At 47.1% G+C, this 15241-nt stretch overlaps 1 protein-coding gene across 1 annotated transcript in view; it reads right to left on the bottom strand.

The window, feature by feature from the left end:
- GRK2 (G protein-coupled receptor kinase 2) overlaps window positions 1-14754 on the bottom strand; it is a 41918-nt gene extending 27164 nt beyond the window's left edge. Inside the window, exons 1-4 of the mRNA XM_084803839.1 lie at window positions 13870-14754; window positions 5363-5439; window positions 1824-1897; window positions 421-522 (exon numbers count right to left, since the gene is read on the bottom strand). Coding sequence (XP_084659965.1) covers window positions 421-522; window positions 1824-1897; window positions 5363-5439; window positions 13870-13982 — 366 coding nt within the window. The 5' untranslated portion in view covers window positions 13983-14754. The remainder of the gene's footprint in view (window positions 1-420; window positions 523-1823; window positions 1898-5362; window positions 5440-13869) is intronic.
- Between the last annotated feature and the right edge of the window lie 487 nt (window positions 14755-15241).

The following is a 15241-nucleotide window of genomic DNA, read 5'->3' as shown; positions in this document are numbered from 1 at the left end:
AAGTCCAACCCTCTTGAACGCCTCCAGTGTGGGAGAGCCCACCACCTCCCTAGGGAATTGAGACAGGGAAGACGAGGGCACTCACACAGTTTGGGTCAGGCTTAACAGCTGGAAGAACAGGAATGGAGCTGGTGGCAGGCAAATATTGGCACCTTAAAAAAAAAAAAAGCACCATCTCCTTATTCGATGGTTCTGGTGCTTCTGGGCTTGGTAGCCACTTTTCACTATCCTGCCTGGTGCTGTGGCCTCTTGTGGATATCTCATCATGTCCCCACGGATGGCCTGAAGGTCACTCTCCTGCTGTACCACCAGCCAGGCACATATCCTACATCTATATGCAATTATGAAGTAGCTTTTATGCCAATTTCTGAGGGACTTTTCAGACTCTCCCATGAGGCATGAAGCATTCGGGGCACTCACATGAGAGCAGGACAACAGTTCCTTCATGATGTACATGTCGAAGATCTGGCGGCTCTTATTAGCTCGTTCCTCTTCGGAGTCCAGCTTCTCATACTTTTTGATCTGGAGAGAGTGGACAAGGTCACATCAGAGGTGCAAGACAATAAACTCTAGCAATGTGCTTCTTCCCACATGAGGCCCACAGAAGCGAGAGGGGGGCATCCACAGGGCCTACACATGTCATGTTCTGCATCCAAAGAACTCAAAGGCTGTGCTTGGAGAAAGGTCTTCAAAACGTATTTTGTTAGCATATTTCCGTTTCGGTGGAAGGTGCAGTTTATAGCAGGGACTGGATGGTGGTGGTGACAAAAATGGCATGGAAGCAATGCTTATGTGAACGCAAAAGGAATAGGAACTGGAATTACACGGAGAAGCAAGGAATTCAACAGTGCACTGAAAACTCACAGGAAATATGTTTCTTTTCCTTCTCTTCTTTATTTTTTTGTTTTAAATATATGTTTAGTTTTAATTAAAACAAAACAAACCCCATATACGGTACACATAAAGTATTATATTGTAAGAAAACATAAAGCACATCAAAAGCTTTCTGGCTTTTGATCCTTTAAAGAAAATACATAGGTCATCTTCAAGGTTTTCTCCCCGAAGCACTCCCCCAATAAGACTTTTCAGGATCTTGACAAAGTAGAGCTTGCCAGATCACAACCCAGAGATTCCTCCCAAACCTTTATGTTGCCAGCTAAATTGGGAGATGGCACGACCATGGCTTCTCTTACCCATTTTCCCTCCTGATCCTTTTGCCCCAACCCCTCCCTAACCTACTGTAACGGACAAAACTCCAGTTATGCTCAGGGGGCAGAAGAAGCCATGGCTGCCTCATCTCCCAATGAAGCCCATTTCAGATACAATGGGACTCTCTGGGTTGTGATCTAGCAACCCTAATCCTACAAGCAAGATTCTGCAATGTGTAGACAGCTGAAGCCATGGACTCAGTCCAATGTCACATGAGTGGACATCTGCTTGTTTCATGGGATTTCCCCTTCCTCTCCTCCCTCTAAGCATTCCCCCTGCCCCACATTTGCTCTGGAGGTTCAACCCTCTAGAGCAGACTTGGTGGAGTGCAGGGGGCGAGCGAATCTGTTTTGCCAGCAGTGTCCATTCTACTAGAGGATGTACCCCATTGGATACACCTCCATGTCCGCTTTCACCCTTTCTAGAACAGACCTCTTCACCTTTGAAAAGCACTTCCAAAGATCATCTTCTATCATCCCAAGAACTGTTTGGTCAAATGACCTGCCCCCATTTCAGAGAGGGAATCAACCCTTTGAGTGCCCGGCCAAAGAAAGCAATTCTGGTTTGCATATGTTGGAGGAATTGCAACTCCCTCCTCCCAGTCAGAACCTCACCTCTTCATAGAATTCCACCAGCGGTTTGGCCTCCTCCACCTGATTCAGGCAGAAGTCTCGGAACAGCAGGAACCCTAGGAAATGCAGACAATTGACAGCATTAAGAGACAATCTGCCTCAACTTCCCACCTCAAAATCAGTCTCAATTAGCACCTGTAGAAGGGTGTGTGTGTACTTGTGTGTGTATGTACATATATATGTGTGTGTGTGTGTGTACACACACACACACACACACACATATATATATTCTCCACACCTCATAGCCTTAAAAATTGCAGGGGCAACCTGTCTGATAGAGGATCACGCTGAAAAATGCTTAGAGAACGATCTATAGTGTTGCCACTGTCTAAAGAACATGAGGCTTCTCTTGCTGCGTGAGACCAAGGCCCTCCTCATCTGGCACCCTGATTCAAACTGTGGCTGGCCAGATGATCTTGAGAGGCTCTAACGCAGATAGGATTGCCAAGTCATAACCTGGATGTGCTGTGTGTACAAAAATACGGAGGAAGTAGGAGCTAATGCAACCACAGTTTCTCCCATCCTGTTCATCACCTGGTGCAAGTATCCGCCACAGCAAGATAAAGGATTTTGCCCAACAGCCAGCAAAATGAAAACGGGAGGAATAGGGCAGGAGAAGTTACCACTGCATTGTCTATTTCCTTAGCACTTGAAAAAACATACACTCAACATCTCTGGCAACCCCACAACACAGCTGATGGCGATGGCTTTCCCCATGTGTTTGTCTATGCAGGATCTGGTATTCAGAGGTATGTTGTCTCCAAATATGAATGTTTCATTCACCTGTCATGGCTTATGGCTGGTGATAGACGGCTCTTGCACAAAATTATCTAAGCCTTTTTAAAAAAAACCATCCAAGCCAGCGGCAATTACTACATCTTGTTTTTATGTACAACAACCTTGTGCCTTTAACAGAACTATAAGAGGAAGAAATCAATATCTGAAGCTTTTTAATATCATGTACCATCATGCTGAAAAAAGCTTAGCATGACAATTTCTGCCTGCTACACCATTGTTAAGAGGCATCTGTCCATACAAAATGAGCAACTATAGGCATCTAGTTTATTTTTTACAGCCATAAAAGTTAGAAAGAAGGAAAGGAAGGATTTTGACATTTCCAACAAGAAGCTTTTTAGTCTTATTTTTGCAAAAGGGATAACAGTTCTATAGGCTGCATTAAAGATGCCCACTGGGGTTGCCTCCATGTTTCTAGCCCGCTCCCATGCTTTCAAACAAAATAAATTGTCCCCATCGTTTATTCTCCCTGCCAGGAAAAGCTTCACATCCTTAATTTTCGCATGTCAGGTTCCTGTGTTAAATGCATGGGAGGAGGGCCAGTAAAAAGAAGCAGTTGTATTGCTCACACTTGCTGGTTTCTCTTGTCAAAGCTACTCATAGTTCACACATGTTTGAAAACTCCCACAACCCAAGGCACTTCCACGTAGCAACGTGACGGAAACCTAGTTGTCAATCTTTATTTACTTATTTAGTATTTCATAATAAGTGACTGACCACAGCTTCCCAGTGTGTGGTCAGTCACGGACATGCAACCCTGCCTACATATCCATTTCCTGCACATTTTTATTAAAAGGTGAAGCAGCCCCTTTTCGTACCCCTCTAATATAGTTAATACTGACACAAGTCTCATCTATAGCAAGCTAGCCACTGAAAAAGGACAGTTGAGTGCTAACCCTGCACCTGGGGAACAATGACTAACTTCTCAAGTGCACAAATGCCAACTTCTGCCTTCTCTCCCTCCGTCTGTCTCTCTGCTGGGCTGAGGGCACATGCTGATCAACATCCTCCTCAGCTTGCGGCTAAACGGCTCCTGGTTCTAAACCCTTCCCTCCAACCTAGGCATGCACCAGCCCCAGGTGAGAGAGGTGAAGCCAAAAGGCTGTTGGGAAAGAAATAGGGGAGTGGGGGGGGGGGAGGAGAGAGAAAAGCGGGACCTATCATGCAGAAACCACAAGTGGCTGTGGGTGTGGGAGGAAGCAAGAGCGTTTCCTGTTGGGGCGGGGTGTAGTAACGGAAAGGGGAACCAGCGTTGCAAGGACATGGCTGCCTCATTATGGACAACAGTGCAGGGTCACCTAACAACTCCATAACCAGTCACCACTAAATCCTTCCTAACTTGCACGCTCCTCTTCTTTTATCTCCTGTGGCTTCAACAAAAAGACAAACAGAAATTCAGCAGGTGAAGTTTTCTCCATCACTCAATCTATTGGGGAGCAAAAGCTTCACCTGTTGAATTTTTTTAATTCTCACACAGCTGTGAACAGCACAGAAGCCCTGCCAGAAACAAAGAGGACATTCCTGCCTTCTAAAGGGCTTCTGTATCTTTAAGAGCAGCACAGAAGGGGAAATTCCACTGTCAGATCCTCTGCTGACTACAATGATGAGAAAATGCAACTCTTAAAGGCACAGGGGCCAGCCCACTGAGGGGCTGTGGTCCATGGACTCCCTAGGGGGAATTCTCTAAGGAATTCTCATGCCTTAACCAGTGCAGCTGCCTTAAACCTCCCTTTTCTTCCAGTATCCCTCAAGCGAATCAAGTGCTCCCCAGATTACCAGTGCAAGATGGAACAGGAACCACTGCAGACCACACAAGAGGAAGCAGAATTTCTTCACTGATCTTGGCAATTCTCCCCCTCCCCAATTCAGTTGCACAGCTCTCAACTCATCTCCACAAGGACTTTACAACACCAGCCTGGGATGTAGAACCAACCAGACCCAACAGAGGATGGGGCTTCTTATTTTACACAAGAAAATTTTGGCTGGGGCAGCGTTTATCACCCTTGCAGAACTATGTTGTGACAAGCAGGATTCCCTCCAAGATTCCCTCTCCTACACAATCGTTAAAGTTACAGGAGTCCTGGCTTCCCTTGCAAGTGGTCACCCTAGAGCAGTCTTCCCCAACCAGGTGCCCTCCAGAAGTTTTGGACTGTAACGCCCACCATACTGACCAATGGTCAGGGGTGAAAGGAGTTATATTCCAAAATCTCTGGAGGGCACCAGGTTGGGGAAAGCTACCCTAAGGACTTGCTAACTCCTGCTCTGAAGGTGGACACTGTGCTTTCAATGGCTGAATGGTAAGGACAGATTCAGGAGGTGAGGATTCCCCTACCCCAGTGTAGCAGTGATAAAAGAAGCTGTGCTTATTGCAGGGGTGCACTAGCGGCCCCCCAGATGTTGTTGGACTGCAAAATCCTCAACCCTCATCACTGGCAAGGGCTGATGGGAGTTGCAATCCTATAACATCTGGGGGGTTACAAGTTGCCCACTCTGACGTACTACATCTTCTCCCTGCCACAAAGTATAAAAACTCATTTCAGGTGAGAAGCTGGAACCTTAAGAAGAGGGACACTGTCACATACTGAGCAAACAGCCTCCACAAGAGCTCTGCAGCTACCTGATCCCACCAGCACCACCAGTATTTCCTCCCTCTGGCCTGGCTCACCAGACCACAGAAAAGCATGTCTGTCCGAACTCATGACTCATGGAGAGGCTCTTGTACTCACCAATCTTCTGTGAAAATATCTTGTCAAAGGTCACCTCGCTCCGGTCTTCCAAGTATTTCTGCATAACACTGCGGATGCTGCCAAGAGACAAGGGACATGAGAAAGTTAACTGGGAAGCACCTCTTTAACTTGGCATATTTTCTTCAGAGACTCTTCCTTTAAAGATAAGAAAGAGATCTGGTTTGCATGTAATAAGGACAGCTCAGAGTATAGGTTGAGTATGGGTTGTTGTTACACTATGGTTTAACTATAGGTTGTTAACAAACAACCCAGGAAGAGACCCCATGGTTCGTTGTTGGGCTGTGAACTCTGGGTTGTTTGTGGTTAACAACCCAGAGTTAAACTATAGTGCAGGGTTTGCATGTAATGACAACCTACAATTCAATAATAACCCATGGTTCAACAACCACCACCCATACTCAACCTGTACTCTGGGTTGTTGTTACATGTGAACCAGGCCATAGTCTTGTAGCACCTTAAATACTAGCAAATTTAATATTTCAGGAGCTACAAGAGTCTTTTGTTATTTTTGCTGCAACATGGCTACCCTGCTGGAAGTCGTTCCCTTAAAGCAGCCTTCCCAAACCTTGTGTCCTCCAGATGTATTGGACTACAAGTCCCACCAATCCCACCCAGCATGGGCAAGCTGGCTGGCATTGATAGGAGTTGTAGTCCAATACATCTGGAGGGCATGAGGTTTGGAAGGCTGTTTTAAAGAACAATTCCTAAATAATATCATTACCAAAGAACCTGAAGATAAGACACTTGGGGGTGGGAGGGGGACAGCAGGCTCCCACACTGGGTGCCCTCCATTTCATTCATGGATTAAGACCAACTAACCCTTTAAAGAAGAATGCTGTTTCTATCTGGGGCTCATTAGAGACAGAAATATTATAAGGGCAGTCTCTCATCCTAGCAGGTAAGTGAATGTTTGTTTTTTGTTTTAAAGAAGGGCTGTTTCTCAAAGGATGGCATCTACATCTAGGATATATGGAAGAGAAGTCAGTTAAAAAGCCTTCAAACAACAAGAAAACACATGTCTGAAAGAGATGGAGTAAGGGCACATGGGCAGGCTTCTGGCTATAGGAGCAGATAGGATTTGGGGGCATTGTTCTGAATCCACCCAATGTTGTTAGATGGCATGTTTGTTTGCCCTTCTAGTTAGCTTTAAAAAAATGACTGAGAAAGACAGGCACAAAATGGCAAGCAAAAAATTGGGAAAGAATACACTGGAGTTGAGGATAAACCTGAAATTTCAAGGTCTGTTAAACGTACACTGACTAATCTCAAAGATGAGTTGACAAAACTTCCAGCTGGCAGCTTAGAAAACACCATAGACAGCCTGGCCACTAGACAGAGAGTCATGCTGGATTAATGTATTACAAAGGATTGGAACTCTGTTTTGGAACCATTTTCCATCTTTCTGAGATAGGCTATGACCTGATTTCCCCTGTAGGTATTAACTGGTAAAGGGGCACTTCTGCTGAGAAACTTTAAATACGAGCGCTCACACCGTACTCATGAAACTACCAGGAAAGATGTCTTAGCGTTTTTCTACCTCAATCCCATGTGAATTTTATTTGGAAATTCCACTGAATTGTTTTCAACAACTTCCTTCTAACCATATTTACCTGAAAGGAAGTCCCATCAAGGGGATTCACTCCCAAGGAAGTATGCTTACAATCACAACATTGGTGAATTTTTAAAGGGAAGCTTCTATGAGAAAGATCTGTCAGTTTTGGAAGATTATCATATCACTCGACAAGTGGGCCGTGTCAGCATTCCCGAAACCTACAATCCACACACATGACTGTACGGATCTTCGAGCTGGTTAAAACAAGGAGGAGTAATGTGTGTGGCACAGTCATTGTGGTGAAAAGGCAGTGATTGTAGCACCAACCTTCTGTGCCAGTTGGTACCTCTTGCCAGTGTAACTTTGCTACCGTGAGAGAAACTTCCACCCAAAAGTGCTCTTCAGACCAGTTTACACAGTAATCAGAATTGCTAACGCTTTTCCCATTTCAGACTGCAGATGTGTCTGTGTGTGTGGGTTACATTTTGAATGCTCCCTCATGGGGCGGGATGGGTGGGAATCCCTTCACAGAAAATTAGCACAACAGGATGGCAACTCTTCTCACGGACATGCATGCTTCCTTTTTAGTTTTATATGTGAGAAAGCATTCCAACAAGCAACCCCCTCATCTGAAGTGGGTATAGTCTAGTGGGGTGGGAAACTATCACTTGATTCTGCTGGATGTATAAGTAGCGCCTCATTCTGGGTATCTTTAAAAATACTAATTGGAGGATGAAAAGAGCTGGAGCCTTTGCCTGAAAAAAAGTTGCATCACATGGAAAGGGTGATGGAAAGGTGCTCTCTATTCACTTCATTGCCCAACATGGTTTGCGAAGTAGGAAGAGCTGCTGCTGCTGCAATCTATGGGCTAGAGCTGGAGGCTGAAAAGGGGGTGCTGGGCTCTGAATCTGGCTTCTGGAAAAGGGTAGTATTAAAGGTGCCATGGGAATTTACTGAAGGAGACAGATACACTCCGTGTGTTTGAGATAATGATACACTTATCCTCTGTCCCCAAGGAGGGATGGTGGTGGCAATTTTTAAAAATTATTATGTGCTGTAGTAAGTAACAGCAGCTGTTGTGCTTTTCAGTCTGAGCGATCCCCTTCCAGGAGGTTATGAAACAGGAGCTATTTCCCCTGTAAAGTGGGGAAAGATGGCTTTCAGGGTCTCCAGCTCCTGAAACCAGTGACTCTCAAGGAAAAAAGATCCTAGAACCGAGATAGAAGAAAAGTGGGAGGAAGAGGTATGGATGGCTGTGCTTTTGGTGCCCACTGCTGCTGTTAGGGGACGAGGATGATGCGTCTCAAGCATCTCCATGACAACCCTCCCCAGGGGGCAGGGCCAGTGGAATGATAGCATTAATATTATTGCATAAATTGCCTTGGAAAAAGGATTTAGCACTCATTATCTGGTTATTTTCACGAAGTCCTGGTAAGGTAGGCAACTCAGTAGCAATACTCCCTTCATGTGCAGTAGAGATGTGAACTTGGGTCTTGTAGCTTCAAGGCAACTGCTCCATGCCAAAGAAATGCAGTAGCACTTAGACCAAGCTTGTTGAAAAAAGAAAAGTAGTAGCCTGGTCACCTGTGGAGAATAAGAGTGCACTCCAGGCAACCAGAAAGGGAGACCTTTAGGAAAGATGGCTTGTTTAAGCCATAAATTATGAATATGTGTACATCTGGTTGAGCAGGCTAGAAAAGACACTGTTGTGTGCTTGTAAATTTCATGTTACTCACAAAACTGATTTTGGTCCTTTCAAGGATAGCCACTGAAGTTGAAAGGGCAAGCACTTTCTGATAAGGGGCTAGATACCTGAGGTTTTAAGAGAGCTGGTCCTGGTGCTCTCTTAATTGTCTCCTTAGTAAAATGGGGCACTAGATAATGGCAGAGGAGAGCTATTGAGAATGTCCGCTCCCTTGTGTTCCTCTTGCACTGACACTTAACGAGAGGCAGTTACTACTAAAAATAATCAGCCAGCTGTTGACAATGCTCTTGTTCGCTTAAAGGCCATTAGGGAGGAAGTGGGAAATTGCTTGCAAGAATCCCTGGGCATCAGAGCTGGTTTATTATATTTTATTTTTTCTGTATGCTCTTATGGATTGGAAGACTACGGAGACTGACTCCAGCACTTCAGGGAACACTGGCTAACTTCAGATTCTATCAGACAAAAAGGAAATGAAAGCACAGAAGAGAGTTTGGTTCCCTTAACAGGAAAAACAACAGCAGAATACAACAGCCAGCAGAGGAAAAGCTTCCCTTACCCCACTTATAATCTTCTCTTCTCTCCCCATACCCTCCTCCTGCCAAGCTGGATTCTGCCCTTTCACAAATGCATGACCACTTGTGGCTCTGTCACATTTCTAAACCCTCCGTATAACCTTCAAGAAATGGCAGAGATGTACCAGGTGCTATGGAAGTCAGGACATAGGTTTCCGCGACTCTTGTTCTGTGCTGCAGTTGCTTACGTTGCAGCTGATCCAACTGGTTTACACCCACAGGTGACACCATTTCCTGATGGCTGTACCAGAGGCACAGCTCTTCTCTGAGGCTGGGCTGTGACTTTGGTGAGTGACATGAGACACTGCACCACAAGGAAGGCCAGCTAGAATGACACCGGAGCAGCAGGAAGTGCAGTGCATCGGAGCCTAGCGAAGGAGCCTGGTGGGAGGGATTTAGACGATGCTCCATAACCGGAATTATGGAGACCTTCCTTCCTGCCCCCTGATTCTACTCTGCAGGATGTAGTGGATCGCATGCCAGACTAGGCCCAAGAGACCGGGGCTCACCTCCACGAACAATCCATGGAAGACATGAAAAGCACTGTGTGACCTTGGGCTAGTTACACCCACTCAACCTAACCTACCTCACAGGGCTGTTATGAGGATAAAAGGGGGTGAATATATGTGGCCCTGAGCTCCCTGGAGGGAAGTGGGATATAATTAATAAATACATCAAAATTAGGCCCTGCCCCCCATGGTTTCAAGAGATCAAAGTGCTTCGGATGGGCAGCAGCTCTGAGTTCCATTACATTCACTCCCTCTTGGAATGTCTATGTAGACAGAGTCCTCCAGACCAGATCTTGAATACTCAAGAGTCACTATGGTACAGGAGCTAGAGCAACCTTCCCCAAGCTGGTGCCCTCTAGAAGCTTTGAACTCCAACTCCCATTAGCCCCAGCCAGCATGACCAGTAGCCACGAATGCTGGGAGCTGTGGTCTAAAATATCTGAAGGGCACCAGGTTGGACTACAAGTTAGACTAAGACTGGACTATAGCAATGGTGGGAAACCTAAATTCAAATCTTCGCTTGGCTATAAATCTCACTGAGTAGCTGTGGCCAAGTCACTATATTTAGGTCTAATCTACCTCAAAGGTTGTGAGGATAAAATGCTGCCTTAAGAGGACAAGCAGGATAAACTGTAAGAAAAGTAATGTTCCTGCTATTAAAGTCATTAAGCCCTTTTAGGAACTTTCTTGACGTTCCTTTTTCAGAGAATCTCTGTCTGACTTCTATTATTCCAGTCCTGGACAGTCTTCTGAGAATGGTGCTGTACTTCCTCCCCAATCCAGGAGACAACCCTTGAAGAATGAAGGCCCCAGCTAGGCTCCAGCAGTGTGGTTTATATTAAACCCCTATGTTTGAAGAAGTAAGTAAAACACTGGAAGCCCTTGAGTCAACTGCCCAGAAGAAATGTTCATGAAAGGTAAAGTGTGCTGGGGCCACACTGCTTATAGGTTCCATAAGTCTCACCTACTTATATAATGATGTGTCTGAGAGTGAGTAGCCTGTATATGAGAAATGTGACACTGTCCTCTGTGAACAGGACTGTGTCTGCTGTGCCAACATCACATCCTACAAAGCAAGCACAGAAGTTAGTACTGGGCACAAAACCTAGTAACCAGAGAATCTTGCCTTTTTTAAAAAAAAAAGAAAAAGAAAAAGTAAAAGCAAGTTTCTAGTCCTTCTGATCTTCAAAGATAGTGTCTGTCTGAAAGGCTTGGTCAAATATCAGAATGTGGGCTGGGGTGGGGTAGAGGAGGATCAAAATTTCCAGTGGTCAAGGGGTGGGGCTTAATTGCTCTTTGCAGCCCCCACCTATGACTGCAGAATACATTATGCACGAAACAAATATGCAAATGTATTTGATTTGCACAAAAGGCCAGCTAGGATGATGCTGGGGCAGGGAGCGCAATGTGACTCAGAACCTATTAAAGAAGGTTAGTGGGAAGGATCTATGGAGGTCTCTCTTCCCTGACCCCTGATTCTGCTCTGCAATATGTAGAGGACAGCATGTCAGACTAGTCCCAAGAGGCCTGGGTTCAACTCCCTCCTATGCCATAAAAATCACTGAGTGACCCACTCAACCTAACCTACATCACAGGGTTGTTGTGAGAATAAAAGGGGGGGGGGGTGACCATATATTGACAATTTGACCCTTTGACTATTTTAAGCTTCCTCTGTCTCCTAAAAGGCAAATCTCACAAGTAGGGCTTCTATCAAGGATATACATGGTTAGGCACCCACTGAGGGCCCACACCCTAGGAGAAGCCCACTGACAAGAGTTGCTCCTCTTCACCATTGCAAGCTGCTTGTTCACCTGCCTTTTGTTCTGGCCCAGACAACAGTGGTGGCGGGAAGGAGGAGCTGTAGATGCCACTGTCTACCTGCTCACCGGCTCTCTGCCTGCCAAGCAAGCAAGTGGTGGCAATGATGAGAAAGAGGATGAGGAGAAAGATGCTGACAGTGGTAATGAGAAGCTAGACTGAAAGAGGGAGGGAAGCCACTGAGAGTGTCTTGCCCAAGTCCCTGCAAAAACCTGTTGCCAGCACAGCTCACAAGTGCCTCTTTTTGTATTTAGTTCTACAGTCAATCTCACCTCTATTTCCCACTCCCCTCAAATAAAGATAGATACTGAGCTAGGAAAATTGTAGGCCTTGCTGGTGTGTTTAGAGGAGAGGGGCAAGCAGGAAAAGCCAATGGTGATACTGTTAAGATAAGGATAAACTATGCCTAGTTTGGGCATAGAAAAGGATGAGGAACAGGCAGCTAGAACCTGAATGAGGCAGAGCAAATATGACTTAACTCTGCAATCCCAAGAGAGTACTCTTAAGCTGCACTCAGGGCTGAGTCAGGTGGGGTATGGGGGTGGGGTGGGCGTCTGCCAGCAAGCAGCTACTGGCTGAATGGGGAGCAAGTGAAAAGGTTCAGGGTGCTTCCAGATGGAGGGCTCCTAGCGGTACCAATCAGAAGGCCTTGTGCAACTCTTCTGCCTTTTCCCCCTTAATAGATTTTCACAGTTGGAAAAAAAGATGGAAGAAGCAATGGGAAAACATTGGAGGCTTACAAGTGGAAGACACCAACGTCTGGATCCCCCATAAAATTCCATGAATGAGGCAGGGTGCTGGTACAATAAAAGCCTCATCTGGAAGCACCCTCAGTTATCTGGCTGCCCCTGTCTCAAAATGATTTCCCTCTAAGGCTATGGAACTTTACCTAAAGTTCCCATGTGGGCACTTCCACACTGAAACCAGAAGCCATGTGAAGAGTGCAAAGGCTGCTGGGATTTTCAGATATTGCCATGGTAACACATTTGCTTCATCCTCTGAAAGAGCAGCTGCAATTTCTTGCTCCAGTGGGTCCTTCTGATCTTCCTCAGAGACCATGCATCGTTCCTGCAATGGTGGGGCAGTTGGGGCAAGTTCTGTCTAAATAGACTTCTCCCTCACTTGAGGGAACCCAAGGTTTACTGGCTGGAACAGGGAAGGATGGGATAGGCCAGAATTTACATGAAGGAGGTGGGGAGAGGAAGGGGAGAGGAAGGCCTGGACTTGCCCACGTGTTGTAGGTGCAGGATGCCTGTCAGGCCCAACCCTGTTGCCCTTGGTAACTGCTGCCAGGAAGCAGAGTTAAGCGTTAGTCAAACTAAACCATGGCCCTCTGACCCAAATGGTTAGAACTGTCTGGCTTAATGCTCCAAGCCCCCTTCTATGACACCTGAGAACTAGACCCTTACATTAAGCAGAGCCCAGGCCAAACACATTTCCTCCTTATCTGCCTCGAGAAAAGCTGCACGTCGGTGACCTTGCCAAGCATTTGCACAGGCTTGCAATGTTTGTGCAACCCCAGTTCCCACTTGAGTTCAGGGCAGCCACAGGGTGGGTGAAGGCCTCGCTGCTCTTTGTGATCCACAATGCTGGAGGAATGGACTGCTAGGTGGCCCAGTGTTCTTGTGCTTAAGCATTACAAGAGTTCCTTTTGCACAAGTGACAGGGGCCCCATCGCCTACACAGCAAATATCAGAAACAGAAGACAGTGGTTAGGGTATCACGAGATTGACCCCAGGCACTGCCAGCATCATGCTGTATGCTCTTCAGCACATACAGATGCAGGATGGGTCACATATAAGCATATATATTGTCTGATGTATTAGTCTGCCTCTCTGTGGGGGTTAAGCAATTGCATATTGCACATACATACCGAGAAAGCATGGGATGGCGGGGGGGGGGGGAACGGGACTGTGGCATGTAGATAGGGAAAAATAGATGTGGAGTGGGTTTACTCCTCTATGAATATGGGCTAGAGGGTTGCTGCTGTAAGGGGTGGGGGAAATAATAGCCAAGGATCTGGGCAGAATGAGGAAACAGGGGCAGAGCACCCTGACAACCCATCACCATGTCCCACTGCGGTAACATAATCACGTAAAGGGAAAGATGCCGCTTTAGGGCGCTCTTCACTCCTTTACCCCCATCCTATATGGACTGGGTGGGTCAAGACTCCTTCTATAAGAGGCGAGGAAGCGAGGCTGATTAAACTCAAACGAGCAAAGCTCTCATCCATGCGCGCGAGCTCACACACAGGCATATGCACACACAGACGCAACCCAGCCTAGCTAAGCCGTGTCTCATGTTGGGCCCCGCACCTGCCCCCGGCTCACCTCGGCTCAGGTAGTACGATCTTCTTGCTTGCTCTGGCTGCAGGAGTAGATTTACTTTTCTCCATAGCCATCAAGTAGCTCACATCGGCGAGCACAGCCTCCAAGTCGGCCATCTTGTCAGGAAATATTTCTTCTGCTTTCCTTTTTCACAATCAATTCTCTGATTATTCCCGCGGCCTCTGCGGCTCCCTCGCCTCCTCTTCCTTGTCGGTGCGTGTGCCCGTGCCTAAGCGTGTGCTGACGGGGGAAAGCGGGGTGGGGGAGGGAAGGAGAGGGGATCTGCCCCCCCACCACCCCTCTTACAAACAGACCCACATGATGCCTGTGCAAAAGAAGCAGCGATCCTTCTTCCTTATTTCTGCGGTGCGGCGGCGGCTGCCGCTTTACGCCCCCCCGCTCTCTGTTATTTGCTTCTCTTCCTCCAGGGTTGGCTGTGTGTGTGTGTGTGTGTGTGTGTGTGTGCGCGCGCGCGCGCGCGCGTGTAGGGCTGGCGCGGCGCTGGTGTTGCTCTCGCCGCCTGTCAACGCGGATCGGCGGCGCAGGGGTGGCGGTGAGGGTCGCTGCCTTGGGGTCGATCGCTGCTTGATCTGCCAAGTGCTTTTCTTTCTGTGCGGGGTCGCGATCCGGCTCGGGGGGGGGGGGGATGGAGGAAGCAAGCAGCAGAAGCAGCCCCGCAAAAGTGCTGGAGAGAGTGCAGAATGTATTAATATCAATGCACTGATTAAAGAAATGCTAAGCGATAAAGACGGGCGGATCTGAAGCTCACGCGCTGCTTCTCCTTCCCTCTCCTCCTCCTCGTACGTATGTGGTTTTGTTTTTCTGCAGGGGCAAGGAAATCCGGGGCCCACCACGCAGCTTCTGGCTTCTCTCGGTCCAGCTTAAAGCAACAGCGCCCGGACAAGAGGCGGGGAATGGAAGCCCTGCTTTGTACATACACAGCAGAAAGTTCGTCGCCCGATGCCGCCCTCTGGAGACTGCGGGCGGGTTTGCAATTTGCTTGCTGTAGGCCTCCCTCTCTCTCTCTCTCTCTCTTTTAAAAAAGACAATTTCGATTCAAACGCAGCCCGAAGCAATACGCTGCAGTAGGGGTTGTGGCGGTGCTCAAATCGAGAAACGCTCGGAGGCCTAACGGGCCACTTCACTTTACCATTAGCTGCTACTGCTGCCCAGCTGTATCCAAGAAGAACTTCCTCTAGCATCTTACATTAGAAACTGAAGTTGTGTGACAGGAAATAAATAGGCACAGGGTGGCTTTTTTTTTTAACATTACATTGGAAAGAAACTCACCAGATGGGTGGGAAAAGAAAGAAATGAATCACTTCGGTGGGAGGGTAGGGTGGTTGAAGTAATAGGGCCTGCTAATGAGTATTCA

Source organism: Heloderma suspectum, chromosome 1 (genome assembly GCF_057233095.1).
Source record: "Heloderma suspectum isolate Gila_16-S chromosome 1, 16-S_ref, whole genome shotgun sequence".
Taxonomy (NCBI): domain Eukaryota; kingdom Metazoa; phylum Chordata; class Lepidosauria; order Squamata; family Helodermatidae; genus Heloderma; species Heloderma suspectum.
Note: the sequence above shows the minus strand (reverse complement) of the source record. Positions and strands in the feature narration are given on the sequence as shown.